Raw genomic sequence first — 23,209 nt, forward strand, 5'->3', positions numbered from 1 at the left:
TTACCCTCTGCCAGGCCGGCAAGCTCCCATGGCCAACAACAGATGATGTTGGAATGTGAATGGTCCTCCGACCATTCCGAGCCCTTTCGGACCTGCTGCATGGAACAGCATGGAGCAGCAGGCCTGGCCTGAGGTCGAGGGCAGACGGGCTTTGACAAGTAGACATGACAGCAGACTCGATGCAACGGCATCGCGGACGAAGACTTGACAACAGGATCGATGCAACGGCATCGCGGACGAAGACTTGACAACAGGATTGATGCAATGGCATCGCGGACGAAGACTTGACACCATAGCTGATGCGAAGACATCACGGATCAGTGGTCGATGTGACGGCATCCTGGACCAGGGTCGATGTGACGACATCAGAAACATGACATGATACCAAGATCATGCAACGGTATCCAAGACGAGACGAGGAACTGACGAAGTCCAGACAAGACGAGAAGCTGGGCGGAAGGACATTGGCACTGTCTCTCAGGGCGCCCTATTCAGCCCACCCGCGGGACTGAGCCGCAGACCACCCTGTCCCACTGCACGCCCTACACAGCCCGAGGAGGCTGGTCACGGACAACGCTGGGAGTGGGACAAGCGCAGGGAAGGATCCAGTCGAAGCAGAACTCCAACGACGGAGCCAATGTCGTCCGAAGCTCCACCAACGGCTGGCAGGGCATGACGGCTCAGGAGCACAGGACACCAGTCCACCTGTAGGCTAGTCCACGCTCGGGCACACATCATCCGAGGGACCCCTGGCCTACCAGAAGGCTCAAGAGCACTGAAGACGAAGACACAGGAACAGAACATCAAGGAACCTGGGACATCAGGAAGTAGAAGACCAAGACGAGACACCAGGACACCTGGACGGGGACCTCAGGCAACGAAGACATGGCATGACGTGACGTGATAACAAGAACTCCATGGAGAAGACGAAGAAGACCTGATGGAGCTCTGGCAGGCAGGAGCCTCCAGAGTGAAGTAACTCCGATGCAAGGCCAAGACTGACTGATGGAGCAGCCCTTTATAGGGCTGGTACAGGAAGTCCACTCCCTAGGTGGGGCCAGCACACTTCCTGTGCCTGGCCCTTTAAATCTTGAAGAGAGGCACACGTCGGCGCCTAAGGAAGCAGGAAGAGCTGTGCAGGACCATGGACAGCAGCCTGCACCGACATCGACGTGGGAAGAGGCAGGGCTGAGCCTAGACACAGGCCCTGACGTTGGCAGCGGCTCTTGCCGCTGCAGGAAGCCCCGAGGGCAGCTCCAGCCGCCAAGAGAGTCCCGGGGCTTGCGGCCTATGCTGCGAAGGTGGTGGAAAGCGGCGGCGGCTCTAAGCTGCGAGGAGGATGCTGGGAAGTCCGCTGCAGCGGCCGCGGTGAAGAGGGACATCCGGGGCGGCCTCTGGGCCGCGTGGTGAAACGAGTCCGTGGCTCCAGCTAAGGCAGCAGCAGCATGGGGTGAGTGCCTGCTCACGGGGAGACCCGCGGGCAGGGGATTCAAAAGAAATATAAGACACTGATAAGACAGGCTAAGAGAAAATTTGAAAAGAAGTTGGCAATAGAGGCAAAAACCCACAATAAAAACTTTAAAAAATATTTCCAAAGCAGAAAGTCTGCAAGGGAGTCGAATGGGTTAAAGGGGCACTTAGAGAAGATAAGGCCATTGCAGAAAGATTAAACAGTTTCTTTGCTTCAATGTTTACTGAAGAAGATGTTGGAGAGATACCCGTTCCGGAGAAGGTTTTCATGGATGATGATTCTTATCAACTGAACCAAATCACAGTGAACCTGGAAGATGTGGTAGGCCTGATTGACAAACTGAAGAGTAGTAAATCACCTGGACCGGATGGTATTCACCCCAGGGTTCTAAAAGAACTAAAAAAATGAAATTTCAGAACTATTAGTAAAAATTTGTAACCTATCATTAAAATCATCCAGTGTACCTGAAGATTGGAAGATGGCCAATATAAACCCTATATTTAAAAAGGGTTCCAGGGGTGATCCAGGAAACTATAGACCGGTGAGCCTGGCTTCAGTGTTGGGAAAAATTGTGGAAAAATGTTATAAAGAATAAAATCACAAAATATTTAGATAGACATGGTTTGACGGGACACAGCCAACATGGATTTACCCAAGGGAAGTCTTGCCTCACAAATCTCCTACATTTTTTTTGAAGATGTGAATAAACATGTGGACAAAAGTGAATCTGTAGATGTAGTATATATGGATATCCAGAAGGCATTCGACAAAGTCCCACATGAGAGGCTTCTAAAAAAACTAAAAAGTCATGAGATAGGAGGCGATGTCCTTTTGTGGATTGCAAGTTGGTTAAAAGACAGGAAACAGAGAGTAGGATTAAATGGTCAGTTTTCACAGTGGAAAAAGGTAAACAGTGGAGTGCCTCATGGATCTGTACTTGCACTGGTGCTTTTTAATATATTTATAAATGATCTGGAAAGGGATTCGACGAGTGAGGTAATCAAATTTGCGGACGACACAAAATTATGCATCTCAAGCAGATTGTGATGAATTGCAGGAGGACATTGTGAGACTGGAAGATTGGGCTTCCAAATGGCAGATGAAGTTTAATGTGGACAAGTGGAAAGCAATGCCTATAGGGAAAAATAACCCTTGCTGTAGTTACATAATGTTAGGTTCTATCTTAGGAGTTACCACCCAGGAAAGAAATCTAGGCGTCATAGTGGATAATACATTGAAATCGTCGGCTCAGTGTGCTGTGACGATCAAAAAAGCAAACAGAATGCTAGGAATTATTAGGAAGAGAATGTAAAATAAAACGGAGGATGTCATAAATCCTCTGTATCACTCCATGGAGAAACCACCCTTGAATACTGTGTGCAATTCTGGTCACTGCATCTCAAAAAAGGATATAGCTGCACTGGAGAAAGTGCAGAGAAGGGCGACCAAAATAATAAGGGGCATGGAACGATTGCCCGATGAGGAAAGGCTGAAGAAGTTAAGGCTGTTCAGTTTGGAGAAGAGACGACTGAGAAGGATATGATAGAAGTCTACAAAATTATGAAAGGACTTGAACAAGTTAATGTAAATCAGTTATTTATTCTCTCAGATAATAGAAGGATCAGGGGGCACGCCATAAAGTTAACAAGTAGCTCATTTGAAACAAATCAAAGAAAATTCATTTTCATTCAGCGCATAGTTAAACTCTGGAATTCATTGCCAGAGGATGTGGTTACAGCAGTTAGTGTAACTGGGTTTTAAAAAGGTTTCAATAAGTTCCTAGAGGAAATAGCCATAAACTGCTATTAAGATAATTAATAAGCATTAGTAGCTTGTGATTTATCTAATGTCTGGGTACTTGCCAGATACTTGTGACTTGGATTGGCCACTCTTGGAAACAGGATACTGGGCTCGATGGTCTGATCCAGTATGGCATACCTTATATTATTATGTTCTCATGTAAGTCTAAGAACATAAGAAATTTTATTTATTTATTTATTTATTTATTTGTTTATTTAAAGGTTTTTTATATACCGCGGAACGTTACAAACATCACCTCGGTTTACAATGAACAATAATTTAGCAACAGGCTTTACAATTAATTAAGAGAGAACAAGCGAAAATAACTCAATAATGCAATGAATCAGCATATGGTACAATTAAATCCCATCTAATCTTATGGGAGAAACTATGTATATTTACCAGCGGTATATACTTCAGTAAATAATGTACAAATCAAATATACAATATATGTATAATTAGATACATTTAGGTCACGGAGGGCAGAAAGTAGAAAGAGGGAAGGGGGGGAGAGAGGCTGGACTAATAGAGTGGAGAGAAAATAGTAGGAGACAGAGGTTGTTAGAGGTAGGAGACGGAGGCTGTTAGAGGTAGAAAAGGCTATTTGTGGAGTCTAAGGGCATTATGTATAAGCTTCTCTGAAGAGCCAAGTTTTTAAGTTTTGTTTGAATTTTTTGATACATGCTGGGTTATTAATTTTTTTATATTATATGAATTTATATGAATTTTATATATATTATATATTATATATATTATATATTATATTATATATATTATATATATATATATTATATGAAAATTATATGAATTTTTTGATACATGCTGGATACATACATAATTGCCATGCTGGGTCAGACCAAGGGTCCATCAAGCCCAGCATCCTGTTTCCAACAGAGGCCAAACCAGGCCACAAGAACCTGGCAATTACCCAAACACTAAGAAGATCCCATGCTACTGATGCAATTAATAGCAGTGGCTATTCCCTAAGTAAACTTGATTAATAGCAGTTAATGGACTTCTCCTCCAAGAACTTATCCAAATCTTATTTGAACCCAGCTACACTAACTGCACTAACCACATCCTCTGGCAACAAATTCCAGAGCTTTATTGTGCATTGAGTTAGATATATAAGCATATTATGGCCTATTTAAATATTTTGATCTCAGATCCAAGTAAATGGCTGAATATTTTTTTATCCACATTCTATAAAAAGATATTCAGGCTAACTTGAGGGACATTCAGTTCTGCCCTCAAAAGATTCATTCCTGTGCCAAATCTTATATACATCTACAAATTTCATAGCATAAAGGCTTCTTATATTTTATACTGACTTCAACAGTGCTGCTTTTCCAAGTGCTGCTCTGTGCAGGGAGATCTGCTCCAGTTTGTCCAGAAGACATTGCTCCTTGCATTGCTTTTCACTTAGGATCTGGTCTCTTTTCTCTTCCTCTTCCTTTCTCTGGACCTCTTTAAGAAAAGCTAGACGCTCCTGTAGTTCCACTATTGACATTTCACAAAACAAACCATGACCAGAAACCTGCGGGCAACAGCAATGATGATCAATAGTAAAACCGTTGTAAAAGAATACAAACTAACCAGCATTACAGGGATTTTTTTTGGGGGTGGTCTATTTATTTATTTATAAACATCTGATATTCTGCCTTTGTCTACAAGTGGACTCAAAGCGGATTACAAAACAAGTTATAATTAATCGCTGAAGGGGTTTGTTTTTGGTTTTTTTTGTTCTTTATTTGTTTAATAAAAAACAAATTAACAGCCATATTAAAAATGAGTAACAGCCTAAGTTAAATGTTCATTTCATCAACCAGCAATCTAATAGGCTAGGTCAGAATCTGTTGGCTTTTTTTCTTTTTCAGCAGTGAAATCCCATCACCCTGTCCACACATATCCAAAAGTGAAAATAACACATTTTAACACTGCAGTAATAATACCTTTGCAAGAATACTTTATTTATATTATTGCCACTAAATGTCGTTTTTGTGTTTTTGGTAATAAAATATCACCAGTGGTGCTTAATTCCAAACTCAAACTTGTATTTTTTGAGCTCACTATTCAAAGCTGGCCATTTAAGTAACTTAGCTGGATATAACTTATCCAGCTGAGTTTCAAGGCACAACTATGTCACTGAATATTCCTGAATGTAATCACACATAGGGCCTCATTTTCCAATATCGCAGTGGTAATGCATTAAGGGGCGTTTCCCATGCAAATGAGGCTTTTTTCGTGCAGCGGGGAAACTTCGCGTGCCGCGATGTTTTCGCGAATCACGGAAGTAACTCGAGGTGGGGATTAGGTATGAGTGTAGGGGGTTGGGGGCCACGTTCACATTCAACATGAGACGTACGAACAGAACAGTGGTCTCTTGTGAAGATTTGATGGCCTTCGGAGTGAGGAAACTCACTCCAAGATGAGATTTGGGCAATGTTCTCTCAAACTAGCTTGATGGACACTCTACCTGGGCAACAACAAGCTAGTTTGAGAGAACATTGCCCAAATCTCATCTTGGAGTGAGTTTCCTCACTCCGAAGGCCATCAAATCTTCACAAGAGACCACTGTTCTGTTCGTACGTCTCATGTTGAATGTGAAAGTGGCCCCCAACCCCCTACACTCATACCTAATCCCCACCTCGAGTTACTAGGTGAGCCTCTCATAGGGATACAAATACCTGTCTAGGGAAGAGACACTATAGCAAGTCTCTCTCTCTCTCTCTCTCTCTCTCTCTCTCTCTCTCTCTCTCTCTCTCCTCTCTCTCATCTCTCTCTCTCCTCTCTCTCTCTCTCTCTCTCTCTCTCTCTCTCTCTCTCGCTCTCTCTCTCTCGCTCATATATTTGGAATTGTTGTGGACTGCAATAAACCTTTACTGGCCTCTAGCGCACAATGTAACGTGAATGAAAGGGTTGTAGCTATTAGCCGCGACTGGTAACTCCTTGGAAAATGACCCCCAACTTAACGGGTCATTCTCTAACACTACTGCACGCGAAAAGGGACTTTTCACGTGCGATAGCTAGCTTGGGGTGGAGTTGGCCCCAGAAGAGGAGGAGTCGGGGCCGACGCTGCGGACACATTGCTGGCGGTGACAGGTAAGATTCCTTATCGCTGCCAGTTTCGCACCGAATAACTACACTTTTTATGGTGTGGTTATTCGGCGCGAAAGCCGGCAGCGATCGCACCGCGGAGGTTGTGTAAAGAGAGGCTGGGTCCCACTGTTTCACCCAGGCTGCACTACACCATCTATTCGCAGGTGCAGTCCTACTACTGTTGGACAACTTACGCAGCTAAGACCGAGTACCGCTACTTAGCTGCTCTGCCCCAATCTGCCCACTACACGCCTACAACTTATGTGGCTAACCTTTTAGCCATATAAGTGACTTATGTGGCAAAGTGTTGGCCATTGAATATGAGTGCATATTCAGTGGCCATTACTTAGCTGGATACATTTGACTTATCTGGCTAGATAGTGCTGAATGTGCTTTGATGGTAACTTTAAAGCAAGTCTGCGGGTGCCCATACATGTGCATATGGGTGCGCGAGCAAACATATGCTGGAATTTTAATTTGTGTGCGCAATTACACGCATGTGATTTAAAATACACCTACTGTGTGTATGTTTGCTCCTAATTTTAAGTGGTTAATCGAGCAAATGTAAATCACGTATCTTCCTTAAGAATTTGTTGGCTTTAGCACGGCCAGGGAAGTGGATTGTAAAATGTGCTCGCGTGAAGGACATTCCCAGTTTTTACCCATTAGTTCACCAGTTTGCCCAGTCCTTCTTGAGGTCATCCAAACCCCTCTGGTTCTTCAGCCTGCACACACCCCCCCCCCCCCCCCCCAGTTGACCCGGGCCCCTTACCTTGTCACGTTAGGTCTAAAAAGAGATTTCTGCAGACTTACACTTCATCAGGAGCAGCGGTAAATATACATGGCTAACAAACCGCTATGTGCTGCAGCCTCTGGTTTTAAAATGCAGGTTCAGGCGCGCAATTGTTCGCCCCCGCCCCGGAATGCCCACGCCCCGTCCATTCCCTGGTCCTTCTTTTTTTTTTTTAGCTTGTGCACGCGCATACGTGTGCATAATTAGCAGCTTTTAAAATCCGCGTAGCTGACACACAGCCCGCATACTCGCATATATGGGCCTTTTAGTGCGAGCAATGCTTTTAAAATTCGACCCTTTGAATATTGATCTCCCCGTTTTTAATCTCTATAGAGGAGAAGTGAGGCAGTGGAACATTCATGCAAAACACTTCCTAGGCAGAAAGGCATCACCAATGTGTTTCACACATTTTAATATTATGGATGTTTTATTGTACGCTGCTTAGGGCATATTGCTTAAGCAAACAACAAAGTTTAAATAAAGATAAAAAAAAGTACAAGACAGGACTGAAAGACTACAACTACAGGATTTCAGTGACAGACCTGCAACCAAAGTTTTGACATGAATAATCTGGTAAATCAAGTTTCTGCATATAGGGCCGATGCAATACAGTGTGCTCAGCCAAGCATACTGTTTAACCCACAGTTGGACACGGTTTGTATAGACACAACTAAATCCCCATATGCAATAAGGGTATTAGTGCCTCCATAACGCGCATCCATTGCACCGGGAAATTAATAGCGCTCATCACATAAAAATGCATGTGAATGAGGCAATCGTTATTTACTCCCGATGCAAAAAAAAATATATATATATATCGTGGCGATATTAAGTTGGAGGAACAAAAGAAAGTTAGGAAAAAAAAATCTCCCTCCTTCCCAGCGTGAGCCGGGTCTGACCTGCCCTAAACTCCCTCCCCCTGAGGGAGCTTAGGGCAGGTCAGAAGGAGTGAATCAATATTAAAGTGTCAGGCCCTTAATATTAATTTATTCACTCCTTCACTTATTGCCCATTGATCCTTTTCACTGACAAATGTCAGTGAATGGACCAATCCCCTTTCAGGACAGTCTTCTGAAAGGGGATTGGTCCTTTCATTAACATGTGACAGTGAACGGACCAATTGGCAATTGTCTCTAAATAAATAAAATATTGTTTTATTCACTCCTTCTGACCTGCCCTAAGTTCCCTCAGGGGAAGGAAGCTTAGGGTAGGTCAGACATGGTGCCAGCAGTCTGGTTCGGAAAATGGATGCTGAATTTATCAGTGTCCGTTTTCCTAATCCGTGGATGTGCGCCTGTTAGGAAAACGGACGCTGATAAATTCAGCGTCCTTTTTCTTTACCGGCGGACAGCCGCTGTCAGCGGACCTCTCTCAGGCGCACGCTGTCAAGGAGGCGCTAGGGGTTCACAATCGCCCCTAGCACCTCCTTGACAGCGCAAGCCCTAATTTAAATATTGCATTGCTCCCCCAGAAGAGGTGCCTGGGGTCGCTTTCAGCGCACCTTTTTTTGCATCGGCCCCATAGTGAGTCTTAACAGCAAGAGGGCGAATCATTCTTCGGATTGCTGCCAACAAGTTCCCATTCTTCTGCAGTCCTTTTGACTGAGCCCCAGCCAATGCCTAGTGGCCGGCGGTGTGGCCTTGGGGGCTATCTGAAGCAGTCTTCTTCATTGCTGCTTCCACTTGCTTCAGGGTCCCAGCTGGTCTGAGGTCGAGGACTCCTGTCCTGAGTCCTGAGATTGACCTCAGTTCAAGTTCTTGCTGGGGTTTTGCCCTAACAGTGACCTCAGAAGGAGGGTGAACCTTGACTTTTTCCTCCTGTCATTAACTGACCAGGAAATGTGTGTTCTGTCAGCTACTATTGATTTGTTTCAATCTTGTTGTGCCACATCCCTGTGCACTATAAATAGAATTACAGTTTACCATCCAAAGCAGCGACAACTGGTGGGTCACAAAATAAGCGGTGTGATCCTGTTGCGTCCGTCGGTCTCAGACAACTTTGACCTCTGTGCCTCACCTTTCTTCCTGCTCTCTCCTCTAGCCTTGGGAAGATGGCTGCCACGGCGTCTTCAAGCCGCTCTCTCCGGCGTCCCCGGAATGGCAATGGCAAGGCTATCCGCCATGTTTCTCCTGAGGGCCTCCTAGGGTGCGCGCGCGCACGCCACCCATGTCTTTATCCACGTCATGGTGGGATCCTCAGGGGCATCCCCCTCAAGTAACATCACGCCATCTGGGTATTTAGCCTGCCCTTCATTTGCTAACAAATCGAGTTAGCAAGGATTGGACTCGCCTCCGGTCTAAGCTACTCTGCCGCTTCCTTGCTGCCGCTGGAAGCTCTCTCTGCCGTTTGGGGTATTTCATCTAATCTGGGTACCCGCTCCTCGGGGGCCCTATGCTTTCTTTCAGGTGCCTATCTGGGATACCAGATACTCGCTCCTCGAGGGCCTGCTCTCCCTGCCTTGGGGCCTGCAATCAAACTACTTCTGCCTGCTGGAATCTCCATCTATACAGGTACCAACTTACGGGCCTATACGGTACAGTACGGTGCGCTCCGGTGGAGCGCACTGTTAACCCACATTTGGACACGCGTTTTTGATGCACTAGCTTTACCCCTTACTCAGTAGGGGTAATAGCGCGTCGAAAACGCGCGGCCAACCCCCCCGAAACTAATAGTGCCCGCAACATGCAAATGCATGTAGATGGCCCTATTAGTTATTCCCATGCGATTCAGTAAGTAAAATGTGCAGCCAAGCCGCACATTTTACTTTCAGAAATTAGCGCCTACCCAAAGGTAGGCGTTAATTTCTGCCGGCACCGGGAAAGTGTACAGAAAAGCAGTAAAAACTGCTTTTCTGTACACCCTCCAACTTAATATCATGGCGATATTACGTCGGAGGTCCCAAAATAAATTTAAAATCAGCCCGCGGCTCGCGGGTTGAAAACCGGATGCTCAATTTTGCCGGCATCCAGTTTCCGAACCCGTGGCTGTCAGCGGGCTTGAGAACCAACGCCGGCAAAATTGAGCGTTGGCTGTCAAACTCGCTGACAGCCGCCGCTCCTGTCAAAAAAGAGGCGCTAGGGACGCGCTAGTGTCCCTAGCGCCTCTTTTTACTGCGGGCCCATATTTGAATACTAAATCACGCGCACAGGAGAGTGGCCTGTGCACGCGCTGGGAGAGCGGGTGCTCACCTGCTCTCCCACGACTTTTACTGTATTGGCCCGTTAGTGAGTAATCTAACCTTTGTCAGTCTGTCTCATCTACAGCTCAAAATACTAAAAATTCAGCTGTAACAAGAGGAGAACTCAATATGAGTTATTCTCTAGCAACCGTCATATGTTGCCACAGTGAACTTTGTGGCTTATATTGTCAAGCCCGTGAAGCACTGGGCTTGTCTAATCATAGGTTGCAGAGAATGGCAGGTGCAGGCACTGTGTGAATACTACTAATGCTTGCACTTATCTTATTCCACCAATAACCGAGTAGTACATTCAGTCCTGAAGTGCATGCTCCGACACAGCGGTGTTTCGGAGTGTCTGACTCCTTCCTCAGGGAACTCCAGGTAGTGACATACTAATATGATGAATTAGGAAGTGAACTGAGGTCAGTCAAAACGCTGGAAAACGCTTGTTTAAAACGGTGCACAGTAGAGGTGCAGCCTAACCGCGATTCATGCCACTGAACTGACCTCCAGCTCAGCACTGGGAACCTATATCCGGGACTCCCTCTTTTACCGTGTGCTGCTAACATCTACCATTGTGGGACGGGTCTCCTCTGCCGAGGGCCCCTGGATTGCTTCTACCGGATCACCTCACTACTGCCACCTCTGGTGGTATCATCCAGCTGTATAATAAAGACAAATCTTCTGTGTTTACATGTCTCGAGTCTAGCCTAGTACTGCGGTTCCTCACGGGGCTCCTCCCCGTGGAAGTGGCCATCACCGCAGTACCCAAGAATCCACTCCAACACCTCAAAACCATAACAGATCCAATCCACCCTCCACCTACGTTTCCATTTCTTTGTCCTCCATCATTTGCATTCACATATCCTTTCTGTCCACATATTTTACTAGGTTTCAGAGTCAGCAATGTGATGGCAACAATCAGCACTATTTTTTTTTCTGCCTCTCCAACACAATGTTCTCCTCAAACTGGCTGATATCCTTCCCTCCACCACCAGAAGACACACTCAGAATGGTAATAAAATCAATGATTGCTCCTCTCTCTCACCTCTTCCAAGGCAACTCTCAGTTCTTCCTCTGATTCTGACACCATCAGCCACATCCCGTTTCACCTCCGCTCCCTCCCATTCTCTCTTACATCCTCTGCATGAATCCTTTGGGCTTAGTTGGGTTCCCGCAGACCAGCAGCAGCAACAGCAGCATGAAATGATCTCTTCTCTCCTGCTGCTCTCAGCTTCTAGTGTCCTTTCAGTGTGTGCGGCTGGTTCTGCCAGCAGAGGCTCTGGTTCCACAGCAGGTGTGATAGAGTCAGTCACACCAATGGGGTCTTGTGTCAATGATTTTTCCTATTGGTCTGCCTGATGATCTCTTCCCAACACCACCACAAAGCTAACTCTAAGGAAGTATAATGGAGAAGCTTTGGATGAGAGTGCTTCCTCTCATTGCATCACACTGCAGAAAGATGACTTTTATCATTTACTGTAACTTTTTCTTTAGGGTTAAATTTCTGGTGATGTACCCATGCATCAGACACAGCTAGCAGCTCAAGTTTCAAATGTTCTTCCATACTTACTTGTGTTAAGTCAACAAACTTCTGCCTAATGGCTGAGGTTGACTCAATAGCTCGTATCTTGCAAATTAATTCAAATTTCTTCTTTAGCTCTTCCTCAGCTTCTTCTAAAGCTTTGCGAAGAAGTTCCTTGCTCTCCTCAGTCACTTCCTGAACTGTAATAAAAAGAGCAGAAACAAAGAACAAGGATATATGTGAACATTTCATGATGCCTAGTTTCCACCTTTGGTACGGAAATTAGCACATCATTATGACAGTGTTCATTATATGAATTTCTGTGTAATAAGTGCACCATATAAGAAACTAAGCAAGAAATGAGAGTTAGCTGGTTACCACAGGCATTAACCAATGGCAAGGCAGCTTTAAAAATGTTCAATGTCAACCAATAGCAGGGCAGTTTTAAAAATTCTAGATGACATCACAATGTGCTTTGATCTCATTGAGATTTTAACTGAATTGACCTGTTTCCCTAGGGGAAATACAAACAATAGGGATTCTAAGAGTTGGGGCATTGAGGGCACATGAAAAGTATGAGCCAGGAATCAGTGGGCGCTCTTCTATCTGTGGCACAAATATGAATGAAAGTGGATGAATTGTTCAATAGTTATTGTTGGGGGAAAGAGGACAGAAGAAGAAGGAGACAGACAGGTACACTTAGGGGAAACAGACACATAGAGACAGGATAATCATATAAGGCTAGTTTCCCTATAGACTAAAAAAAGAAAGATATAGGAAAAGGAAATTATGTATATTCTATAGCCTGTAATATTATTGTCAATATGGAAATGCTCTCTGGAAAAAAAAAAAGGGATAATATTTTCCTGTTAACAATAACATCATGGCTGGAACCTCTGGCCTGATGGCAGTGCTGTGTGTTTTAGGACCAGGGATCCAAGTCCTGGGCTTTCACCTTGTGGTGCCAGCAAGAACAGTACACTGCTCAGTCATAACACATTGGTATCTTGCTTCCTTTTATTTGTTATTCCTAATTTATATTCTGCCATAGGTGATTGGCCAGCTACTTCAAAGCAGTTTGCATTCACTTCAGGTGACAATCACAAGCAGCTTGGGTGGCCCAACCAGAATATGTTTATCTTTCAAAGGTGCTTTCCTTTTTATTCATCTGCTTGCCCGGATCCTCAGAACTGCATTGTCTGAACACTAGAAGTAATACCAGGAAAATAAAGCTGAAGAGAAATATTGTGGAGTCACATACTATCAGGATATCATTGATTTACCAACATCAACTTCTTTTTGTTTGTTGCTTAAAAGAGTTTACTGTTTTATTTTGCTTTGCAGTGCAGTTAACTAAAATAAATTAAAAAAAAACATTGTTAAAATAGAGCATTTAAAGCTAAAATTGATTAGCAATCAACGCATAATCCCTAAATAGCTCAGTCAACATGATACCTATTTTCTGTTTGTATTTCTGGAGCATGATTCGAGCTTGCTTTGTGTTTCTTCGCCCCTCCGCTACCTGCTCCACCAGGTCTCTCATTTCGATCTCCTCCTGGAGACGTTTCTTAGCATACTGGCGCATGAGTTCTGCTGTCTAAACTCAAAAAGGAAAAAACAAGCCATGAATAAAACTCAGTTTCAGCAACACAAGCTGTTCCTTAAGACAGTGATTTATGGTGCTGGCACCCAACTGGGGTATTACAAATCTGGCAGAATGGTTTTTCAGTGACCCAGTCCTGATGAATCAGCTCAGGTCACTGAGGTATTAGTTGATGCAGGAAAGTCTAAAATGATATGGCTGGTGCATTGTCAGTAGCAGGTAAAGCAGTGCCTACTGATGTGAGGAAGCGGAAAAGGATAGGAAATACAGTAGGGCAATCCTTGTGCAAATCCGGTTTAAGTCAGGAGTGTAAAACTGCTGTGCTTGAGGGCCAGAAACCAGTCTGATGTTCAAGGTAACCATATTATGCAAATTAACCTGTTCTTAAGCCAATTGTATGCACACATATTTTACTTGCTGAGCTTTCTTTCAAATAAAACAAAAACAAAACCATACATGTTTCCAGAGGCAGTCAGATCTAGAATGCTTTTCAAATTCTACCTGACGTAGCTGGAGTTTAAACCCCAGTGTACAATGTAGTCCACCAACAGAAAACCGCAGAGCTCAGTCCTATCCCAGAGTCTGCACCAGAGGCACTGTGTCCTGCTACTGCAAATGGTAATGGAGGTGGGGGTGGCGGGAGAAACACAGTCCTCATCATAATTTCACTATAGGTACAGAATGGGTGCAACACACTCCTATAAACTTTCTTTACGATCTTCTCCCTAATGCATACAGCAGCACAGGGCTGTGATGCTACCCTTTTGGAAATCCAGCTGGCCCTGGCAGGCTGTGTGCTCTTTCACTGACTTCCTAATAAGATTTGGGGGTTACATGGCACCTGGAGGAATATGCTGAACAATGAATAAAACTAACCTTTATTTTTCAGTTATATACTATATTATAATATTTTAGGTCTGGGGGCATTTCAGCATAACCAGCTTCTTGAGTTACCTCTTATCTGTGCAAACTCTCCTCATAAAGCACCTTAGATGCTACAGCAAGAGATGCTGTTTAAGTATAATTTTCCTAGCAGCATGTGATCATGTTGGCCAATTCAGAGTTACCCTGGATTTGCTGGTGTTTTGTTAGTCCATCTTCACACATCTGAATCCTATGTTTTATGTTTTCAAATAATAACTTAGGAACATTAAATGGCAGCCCATACAGGTGACAAGTGAAGACAATATTTTTGTTTTAAAAATGTAATTCAGCTTTTGCTGATTCATAATAGCATGGTTTACTTAAAGGAATGATGCTACATACCAGTGTTTCTCAACCAGTGGACCAAGGTACACTGGTGTGCTGTTTGACTTGATCAAGTGTGCCACAGAAAAATCACCATTGCCTGATGCTTAGATCCAGACCAGCACCTGGGCTCTGTTCTCAGCAACAACAGTCGCTAGCAATGGCTTAATTGTGTAGGAACTCATTTCTGAGAACGTGTAATCGTGCATGCCTCTTCTTCCTAACTACAGCATGAGTTCCGGAGTGTGGCAATTATTAATGGGCAGCGTGCAGAGCATGAATACGTGGATCCTTCTTTGTGTAATACACATTGCACACAGCACCTCCTGATCTTCTCCCTCCTGAGCATCCTCTTTTCAGTCTTTCCAGCCTCTGTCTTATCCCCAGGCTGAGTGAGATGGGGCAAATGTGCATTGAGAACTGGATCTGACTCACTTGGAGTGCTGGGAGCAGCAGCAGTGGAGGAACTCTGGCAGCGCATGCAGCAGCCAAGGGAACTAACTAATAGCTAGATTCATCAAAATGCTATGTTTATCATGCGAATAACGTGCGTGATAAACAAAAGGGGCATGTTTATTAAAATGGGCAGCCTGCCACATCACAGATAAATTTCACATGCAGCGTTGCATCATCACAGTGCAAGTTGCATCATCGCGTCATCGTGGTGCACGTTGCATCATCGCACAGCTCGATACTTCATTACGCAGCGCGTTATTTTTTCCGCCGGTATAAATATTAATTTCCTGCACCTCCTTCTTTGAGGATGTGTCAAGCGTTGGAGTGAGAGGAGAACAGTTTAGTGAGCTAAGCATAGTGATGTCATTTTTTTGCGATTTCTGATTGAGTAGTGCTGTTTTGGGTTGTCATCTGTTCCCCTTTTCCTTTGTCTTTTGTGATATTTGTTAGAGTGAAAGTGAGTAAGTCCAGTTTGTCTTTTTGTGTGGTGAAGGAGGAGTGTGAGGAGGAGTGGAGGAAGAGTGGAGGAGAAGTGGAGGAGTGTGAGGAGGAGCAGAAGAGTGAGGAGGCGTGGAGGAGGAGCATGGGGGAGAGTGTGTGTGAGGAGGAGCGGAGGAGTGTGTGTGTGTGTGAGTGGTGAGAGCATGGAGTGTGATTGATCTGGGAAGAGAGGAGAGAAGAGGTGTAAGGATAGGAGTGGGAGGAGGCAGAGGGAGTGGAAGGAAGAGGGCAGGAGTGGCAGGGGAAATAGGAGTAGGAGTAGGGACAGGGAGAAGTAGAGAGAGGCAGGAGGAAAGTGATAGGAGGGGGGCGTGGGGGAAGGGGTTAGGTAGGAAAGAATGGTGGGAGGAGTAGGGCATCATAGGCATAGAGAGAGAGGGCCAAGGGGGAATGGAGTTTGTAGGCCAGGGTGAGGTGGGGGAAGGAAGGGAGGGGAGAGGAGAATGGGACAGAGAGTGAGGGCAGGGAGGCCAGCTCTCTGGGAGAGGAAGTGGCACCCCCTTTGGGCAGCCAGGCAGCACATGGCAAAGACAGTGGGCCATAAGGATCAGAATGGTAGAGAACGAGCTTCGCATCACTGGTATCCTGCAGCACTCTGCCATGTTATTTGGAATCTGCGCAGCCAAGACATCAAAGGCAGCAAAAGGGCAAATATGGTGAAACATTGCCCAGGCCATCACCTGCCACAGTGGAGAGCAAAGAAGCAGGGAGCAGGTCGCCCATCATTACCAGGAATTGAAAGCTCAGTTGAAGGCCAAGCTTGCAGCGAGATCCAAATATACACGGTAGACTGGAAGAAGGGCCCCCTATATTATTGTAGTCACCAAAATGGAGCAGCAACTGATCGAAAGGCTGGGACTGGATGTGTTCAAGGGCACGGATGAGCGGTTAGACACCATACGAGCTGCCGGCGGTAAGTTCACCTCACACATAAATGGACAAACAGCAACGGGTGTAGATATAGAGGGGCTTTTACTAGGCGTTTTTCCCATTGACACAGAATAGGAAAAAACCTTGAGTAAATAGGCCTCATAAATTGTCATTAGATGATCACTTTGCAAAGAACCAAAGTGCAACTCTGATGCCAAATAAATAAACCTGTTGTGTTTGTGGCTTTGTGTGGACCCTTGGTCGCTGTGGAGATGACTCCTCCCATGGGGAACCACAGGGATAGGCTAAACTCAGATAGCAGGCACGGAGTAGGTGGAAGGCTTTATTGTACTGCTGTAGATAGATGGTATGAAGCAGGAAGGCAAGGCACTGAAGTCCGCGAGATGCCAATATGTTCTGACAGTCTCAGATGTAGAAGTCTCTCCCAGATGTTCACGATAGGTGGGAGCCCGCATTGCGGGTAAAGCCGAGCCTGGTGGGTGGAGTTGGAGCACCGGTTCGTAGAGGTACTCACAGGAGCGTAGTGCGGACTTCTTCCTGGCAATAGAGATGGTGGGACCGAAGGTCCGTGATGCAGGATGCACAGACTGGTAGGCCCTTGAGGAGCGACTACCTAATAGTCCAGAAGATCCTGAAAATAGAAAGAGAGAGAGACCCCCGAGGAACGGTTGTCTAGTTAGTAGAGGCCCCGAAGGGTGGTTGGAAGCGAGAGACCCCCAAGGAGCGGGTGCCTAGAGCTTCGTGAGGAGCGAGGCCTGATGAGTAGAGAGGTGTCTAAGCGTGCAGCTTAGAGCGGTCAGAGTAGCTAAACCGAAGTCCTTGCTAAATCAATGGTGGTAGTGAAAAGGAGGTTTTAAATACCCGGAGGTATTGACGTCATGCAGTGGGGACACCCCTGAGGTTCCCGCCATGATGTGTATTTGAGCGTAGGCAACGTGCGTGCATGCGCTCACACTAGGAGGCCACGGTAAGGAGCATGGCGGACTGGAACGCCCATGCTGAGCTGGAGATGCCGAGGCCCTCGACACTCGGCACCAGAGGCAGCCATCTTGCCCAAGGAGGAAAAGGGAAGAAAAGAGGTAAGGCAGAGCGGTTGCAGCCATCTGCGACTGACGGACGCAACAAAACCATACTTGCTAGTATATGTACTTATGTCTTCTTTTTTGTTTGTTCTCTGTTTCCACATCTCTCCAACAGCAAGCTGCCGGTCCCAGCCAGGAACACCTAGGACCCAGCTTGGAAGCCCCAGGGACCAGCCGGGATGCTCCTGGGACCAGCCGCCCAATAGCCATGTTCCAGAGGCCATTATAGATGGAAGCAGAGACACAGTGGGAGGAGGAAGAGCAGTAGTCCCAGCAATCAGTGCCAATGTTCTTGCTCCAGCCCCTAGGCTCCAGAAGCCCAATTTCTGTGGACCTCGATCTGGACACATTAATGGAGGCAGGCAATTTGGAGTGGCAACCTTCTGACGAGCAGTTAGGAGGAAGCAGCACGCCATGGCAGAATGTGGACTCCCCATTAAAGGCCGCACAGTGGGCACAAGCCCACCGATGCCCAGCTTGAGCCCTGAGACACCACCAGCACCTTCATCCCTAATACAGCCACCATCAGGCCCACCCCCACCATTACAGCCACCCTGACCATCAGGCCAACTGCCACCATCACAACCACCACCAGTAGCACCCACATCACCGCCAAGACCGGAACCAGCACCAGCACCTGCAGCAGCCATCTGTAAAGGAGAAGTCAGGCAGTTGCAGAGAGAGCTAAGGGTCCTGAGAAGACCTGTTCAGCAACAAAACAGGATCCTGCAGCAAAGTACGGCAGCCAGCACATAAAATGCCAACACTATAGCTGCAGCCATCAGCAACCTAACAAATATAATGACGCAAATCCTTCAGTGGATGCTGGACCTGCCATCAGAATCCTCAGCTACATCCGTTGGCTCGACACCCTACAGCAGTCCTGGGGAATCACAACGCTGCAGGGGTAGGCCCCCAAAACAAAAGCCCCCCCCCCCCCGAAGTGGGAAGCCACAGCTTGGCAAGGGGCCTTGCAAGAAGGTTGAAAATGGCCCGTAATGGGCAAGAAGACAATGTTTGAAAGAAGATAGGGTAGGGCTCATCACAGAGTTGCTGCACCGTCTATATGGAAGAAACTGGCTCAGCGTGTGCTTACTACAGAGTTGCTGCGCCGTCATACACAATGGATGGTGTTATGTCAAGCATTTTCAAGCAATACACTCACTAAGAAGCTGTCCTTCAGCCTCTAGGCCTATTACGGCCTACTTTAAATAGCCTACAATCTCTTTGCAACTGCTGTCTCTTGTGAGGCTGTCCCATTTAATGTTCCATGCTGCGGGATGTCACCTCTTATCTCCTGCGAGTGCCTGGTTTTATGTTGCGGGATGTCATTTCTTCTCATCTCCTGCAAGTGCTGGCTCCATGCTGCGGGGTGTCGTCTCTTCTCATCTCCTGCAAGTGCTGGTTTTATGTTGCGGGATGTCATTTCTTCTCATCTCCTGCAAGTGCTGGCTCCATGCTGCGGGGTGTCGTCTCTTCTCATCTCCTGCAAGTGCTGGTTCCATGCTGTGGGGTGTCGTCTCTTCTCATCTCCTGCAAGTGTTGGCTCCATGCTGCGGGATGTCGTCTCTTCTCATCTCCTGCAAGTGCTGGCTCTGTGCTGCGGGGTGTCTTCTCTTCTCATCTCCTGCAAGTGCTGGTTCCGTGCTGCGGGGTGTCGTCTCTTCTCATCTCCTGCAAGTGCTGGTTCCGTGCTGCGGGGTGTCGTCTCTTCTCATCTCCTGCAAGTGCTGGTTCCGTGCTGCGGGGTGTCGTCTCTTCTCATCTCCTGCAAGTGCTGGTTCCGTGCTGCGGGGTGTCATCTCTTCTCATCTCCTGCAAGTGCTGGTTCCGTGCTGCGGAAAGTGCAGCAAAGTGCACCAGGTAGCACCGTCGCTTTCAGTCAGGCTGTCACGGAAAGTGTGATACCAAAACTGAGAGATGTGTGCAGTATTGTGGTCACCTGTCCTGAATGTGAAGTATAGACATGTTGGCATTTCATGACATCTCCCTAAAGGTAATGGAAGGAACAGCAAGGCTCTCTATACCTGCAGGCATGTTAGTTAGACAATGGCTAGATGCACATATGCAGCAAAGTGGTATGCTGTTATAAATCCTACTGTTTTCTCACTCTTTAAGTGACCAAGCCCTGGTGTCAGATAGGTCTAGGAATGCCCTTGTGACATAAAGCACACCCATTACAGAGGTATTACTTCTGCTGCAGACCTTTAACCACTTCCAAACAAGGGTGTGACAATTGCTATCTTCCAGTAAAACATTTAAATGTGCCCCTCTTACTTTGCCATGCATGTTGCACCTTCAGTGTATTTCACATTTACTGCACTCTCTCCAGGGTCCATGACCATGTGGCCCTTCAGCACACTTATGACACTATGGCTCCACAAGTGAGGGGGGGGGGAGGAATGAGGTGCACAGGTGATGGCTCTCAGGCAACACCATGCTGGGTAGGCCACCAGGTGTAATACCACAAGTGCCTCATTTTCTGTCACTAACAAGCAGAAGACATGGTGGCGGCCACATGTCTATCAGGTAATGGTTACAATGAAAAATTTATTTCAAGTACACTGTTATGATACATCGCCAACACAAATCCTGAGCAGCCATATGTGTTTGTATGCTACATGGTGACCTACTCAGACAAGAAGTGATAGAAAGAAAAGGGATAAGGAGTAGAGGAGCAGCTAACATGCTTCAGGCGGACCTGTCCTGGAAGGGGAATTGGTATGTAAGGCCTACCAGCCAAAGTGTGTTAATATAAGGTTTTGCTGAATCTGGCTGCCACTCAGCATGGTCTCCTGGGCTCGTGCAGGGAGACTTGGGAGGATCCCGTGGGAGATCTGGACATAAGTCCATTGGTAGTCCATGGCGTAGAGCCAGATTATGGAAAACACAGCACAGCAAGATAATTTTTGCAGCTTTGGGTGGCGCATACATTAAAGCTCCCCCCGTCTTGTCCAAACAGTGAAAGCAACTTTTCAGAAGGCCGAAGGTGCGTTCTATGACAGAGCAGGTAGCACATAAGGTCTCGTTGTATCAGTGAGAAGCCAGGGCGGGCAACCATACCCTGAATCTCCTGTGGCAATGACAGAATAAAGGCATTAATGTTTACATTGTTATTGGCAGATGTAACTGGCTAACCACAACATCCAGTAAGACTGTATAAGGTAGCCTGTACCTTTGCTGAGCCTTCAAACCTAATTAGCGTTGCCAGAGAGCATTTAACATTGTTGTTGGTCACGATATGCGCAGGCAAGCTATAGCCAAAAGGAACTGATCTGTTCATTACTACAGCATCTGATGTGCCAATTGGAAGTATTGCATAACAGGTCCTCGCAACCCAGCAAAGGCTACTGATGTGTAGTTGCCTGCCAACGTAAGAGGTGAGACACCTGTGGTACAAGCTAATGCTGTACCTAATGCTGTGGAGGTAAATGTCCATGGCAGCTGTGCGGTCTGTCCAGTATAAAAACCCATTAGTGAGCCCACACACAGGGAATACAGCAGGCCTGCAACATGCACTGCAGACTGTTCGTGGTACAGGTGTGTGAGGCTGTACAGAAACTGTAGGTGACTATCTTTCTGACGCCTCAGTAATAGCCCACATGTAAAGGTGCTGTGCCAGCACTGTGAACAGTGCACAGTTCTGATTCACCTGAGCCATTGTAACAGCTCCCAAGGGGAGGATAGGAACGGGGCCTTTTAGGTTATAAATACATGCTACATATATAGTGGTTCCTCAGTTTAGGTCCTGTGCCTTGTTTGCTCGCCCTACTTTCGCAGGCCTCTGAAACATGGCCGGAAAAAGGCATGCCCTTAGGCAATGACCTGCATACACAACTGCACAAGCCAGTTGTTATGCCACCAATCGTGTCCTCCCCCACAGCCCTCCAGCCCTATTTGGGTGCCATTAGCCACATACCCATAGGCAGAGATGGAATTGAGAAAGAAAAGTGTGTCTTACCTACGGACCAAGCGACACCATACAAGCCGGCATGAAAATTGTCAAAGAGGGCCGATTGCCTAAGAATAAAGGAATTGTGCGCCGCTCTCAGGTACCTGGTCACCACATCCAGGATGTGCATTCGAGCGTCACAGACCACTTACACATTGATGGAGTGGAAGAGCTTTCTGTTGCTGTATGTCTCCTCCCTCTGACGGGGTGGAATGATGGCCACGTGAATGCTGTCAATAGCTCCTATGACATTGGGAAAGTGTGTGAAGGCACAAAAACCTCTCTTCAAGTCCATCAAGTCCTGCCTGTCACAAAGAAATTTTATGTATCGATTAATGCGATCAATGACAGCTTCGATGACCTGGTCCAGACAGCGTGAGAATGTGCTTTGGGACATTCCCCCCAAGCCCCCTACTGTGATTTGGAAGGAGCCGCTTGCCGTGAAATGGAGGGTGGCCAAGTGTTTGGTGAGGTCGGGGACGGTGTGGGACCTTGTGGTGACAGGATCCAGATCCCCTCGGATTTCTTCATATAATTCCAGGATTGCCCAAGAGCTGAGACAATACCTGCTTACCACAAAGTCCTCAGGCATGCCTAGCAAGGATTTTCGTGGTGGAAAGATATGCTCTCTGTATTGCCTGGCCCATGGCCTGGTGCATGCCTGCTGCTGGGCCGGGCCCTGTGCCCGCAGCAGCGGAGCCTCTGCCTGCGCTACTGGTACTTCCCTCGGACGTCTTGGAAGTGGCCTTGGCTGTTGTTCTGGTTGTCCTTCTTCCACATCTTCTTGTCTGCGACGAGCCTGGCGAGGCATGAGGTGTGCTTATACAAGTACACTCGACAGTGACAAAATGGTTTTAGGAAGGTTGACCTGGTAAAAATAGGTGTTTTTATTGGTCCAGGAATGCTTGGTAGGTGTGTGGGGATTGTCTAGAGTGTTTATCATGCGCGATACGTGCCGCGATTGGACCGTACCGCCAAGATAAAAGGTGTAGCTATTACTTGCGTTACGGACACGTGACAATGTGCGATACTTATCGCACGCCGCGCTATCACCCCCTACTTTAAATTTATCCCGCCCCCAACTCCTCCCACTTGAATATCAATTTTTACATTTGCATACACTATTTGCGATAGGCTGTTTTAGCGCAGGGCGTGGTAATTTTGCATGCGATACCGCCACAATGTGCACAATAACGGTCTATCGCAATTTGAAAAATGACCCTATAAGTCAGCTACCTGGCCAGCACCACACAGATTTCTGCTCTCTTCTACATATTGAGGGAGTTTGAGCCTGGGAGTGGAGAGGGCTGTTCATGGTGAGGAACTAAAGAGATGGGGGTAGAGAGAACAGTTTGTGCGTGGCGAGGAGCTGAGGGTGAGGAAGAAGCAGGACTCTCCATAGGCAGTGTGGATGGAAGGAAGCAGGAGTGACTGCAGGGTGAGGAGCTGGGGCAGGCGGGCAATGTGCCCATGATAAGGCAGCTGAGAGTGAGGAAGTGACATAGAGAGCAACAAAAGGAGAGAGGAAGGGGCACTAAGGCAAGACTCCTCTCCTTGCGTAGGAATGGGACCATGCAGCTGGGGGGAGGGGGGTTAGAAGGGATGAATTC

General features: G+C 46.6%; 1 protein-coding gene across 1 annotated transcript in view; it reads right to left on the bottom strand.

Annotated features, from left to right (window-relative positions):
* Positions 1 to 23,209, bottom strand: part of CFAP99 (cilia and flagella associated protein 99) — a 270,815-nt gene that overhangs the window by 58,495 nt on the left and 189,111 nt on the right. The window contains exons 12-14 of the mRNA XM_029592263.1: positions 13,322 to 13,463; positions 11,915 to 12,066; positions 4,603 to 4,808 (exon numbers count right to left, since the gene is read on the bottom strand). Of these exons, the coding sequence (XP_029448123.1) occupies positions 4,603 to 4,808; positions 11,915 to 12,066; positions 13,322 to 13,463 (500 nt within the window). The remainder of the gene's footprint in view (positions 1 to 4,602; positions 4,809 to 11,914; positions 12,067 to 13,321; positions 13,464 to 23,209) is intronic.

This window comes from Rhinatrema bivittatum, chromosome 1, assembly GCF_901001135.1.
Source record: "Rhinatrema bivittatum chromosome 1, aRhiBiv1.1, whole genome shotgun sequence".
Lineage (NCBI taxonomy): Eukaryota > Metazoa > Chordata > Amphibia > Gymnophiona > Rhinatrematidae > Rhinatrema > Rhinatrema bivittatum.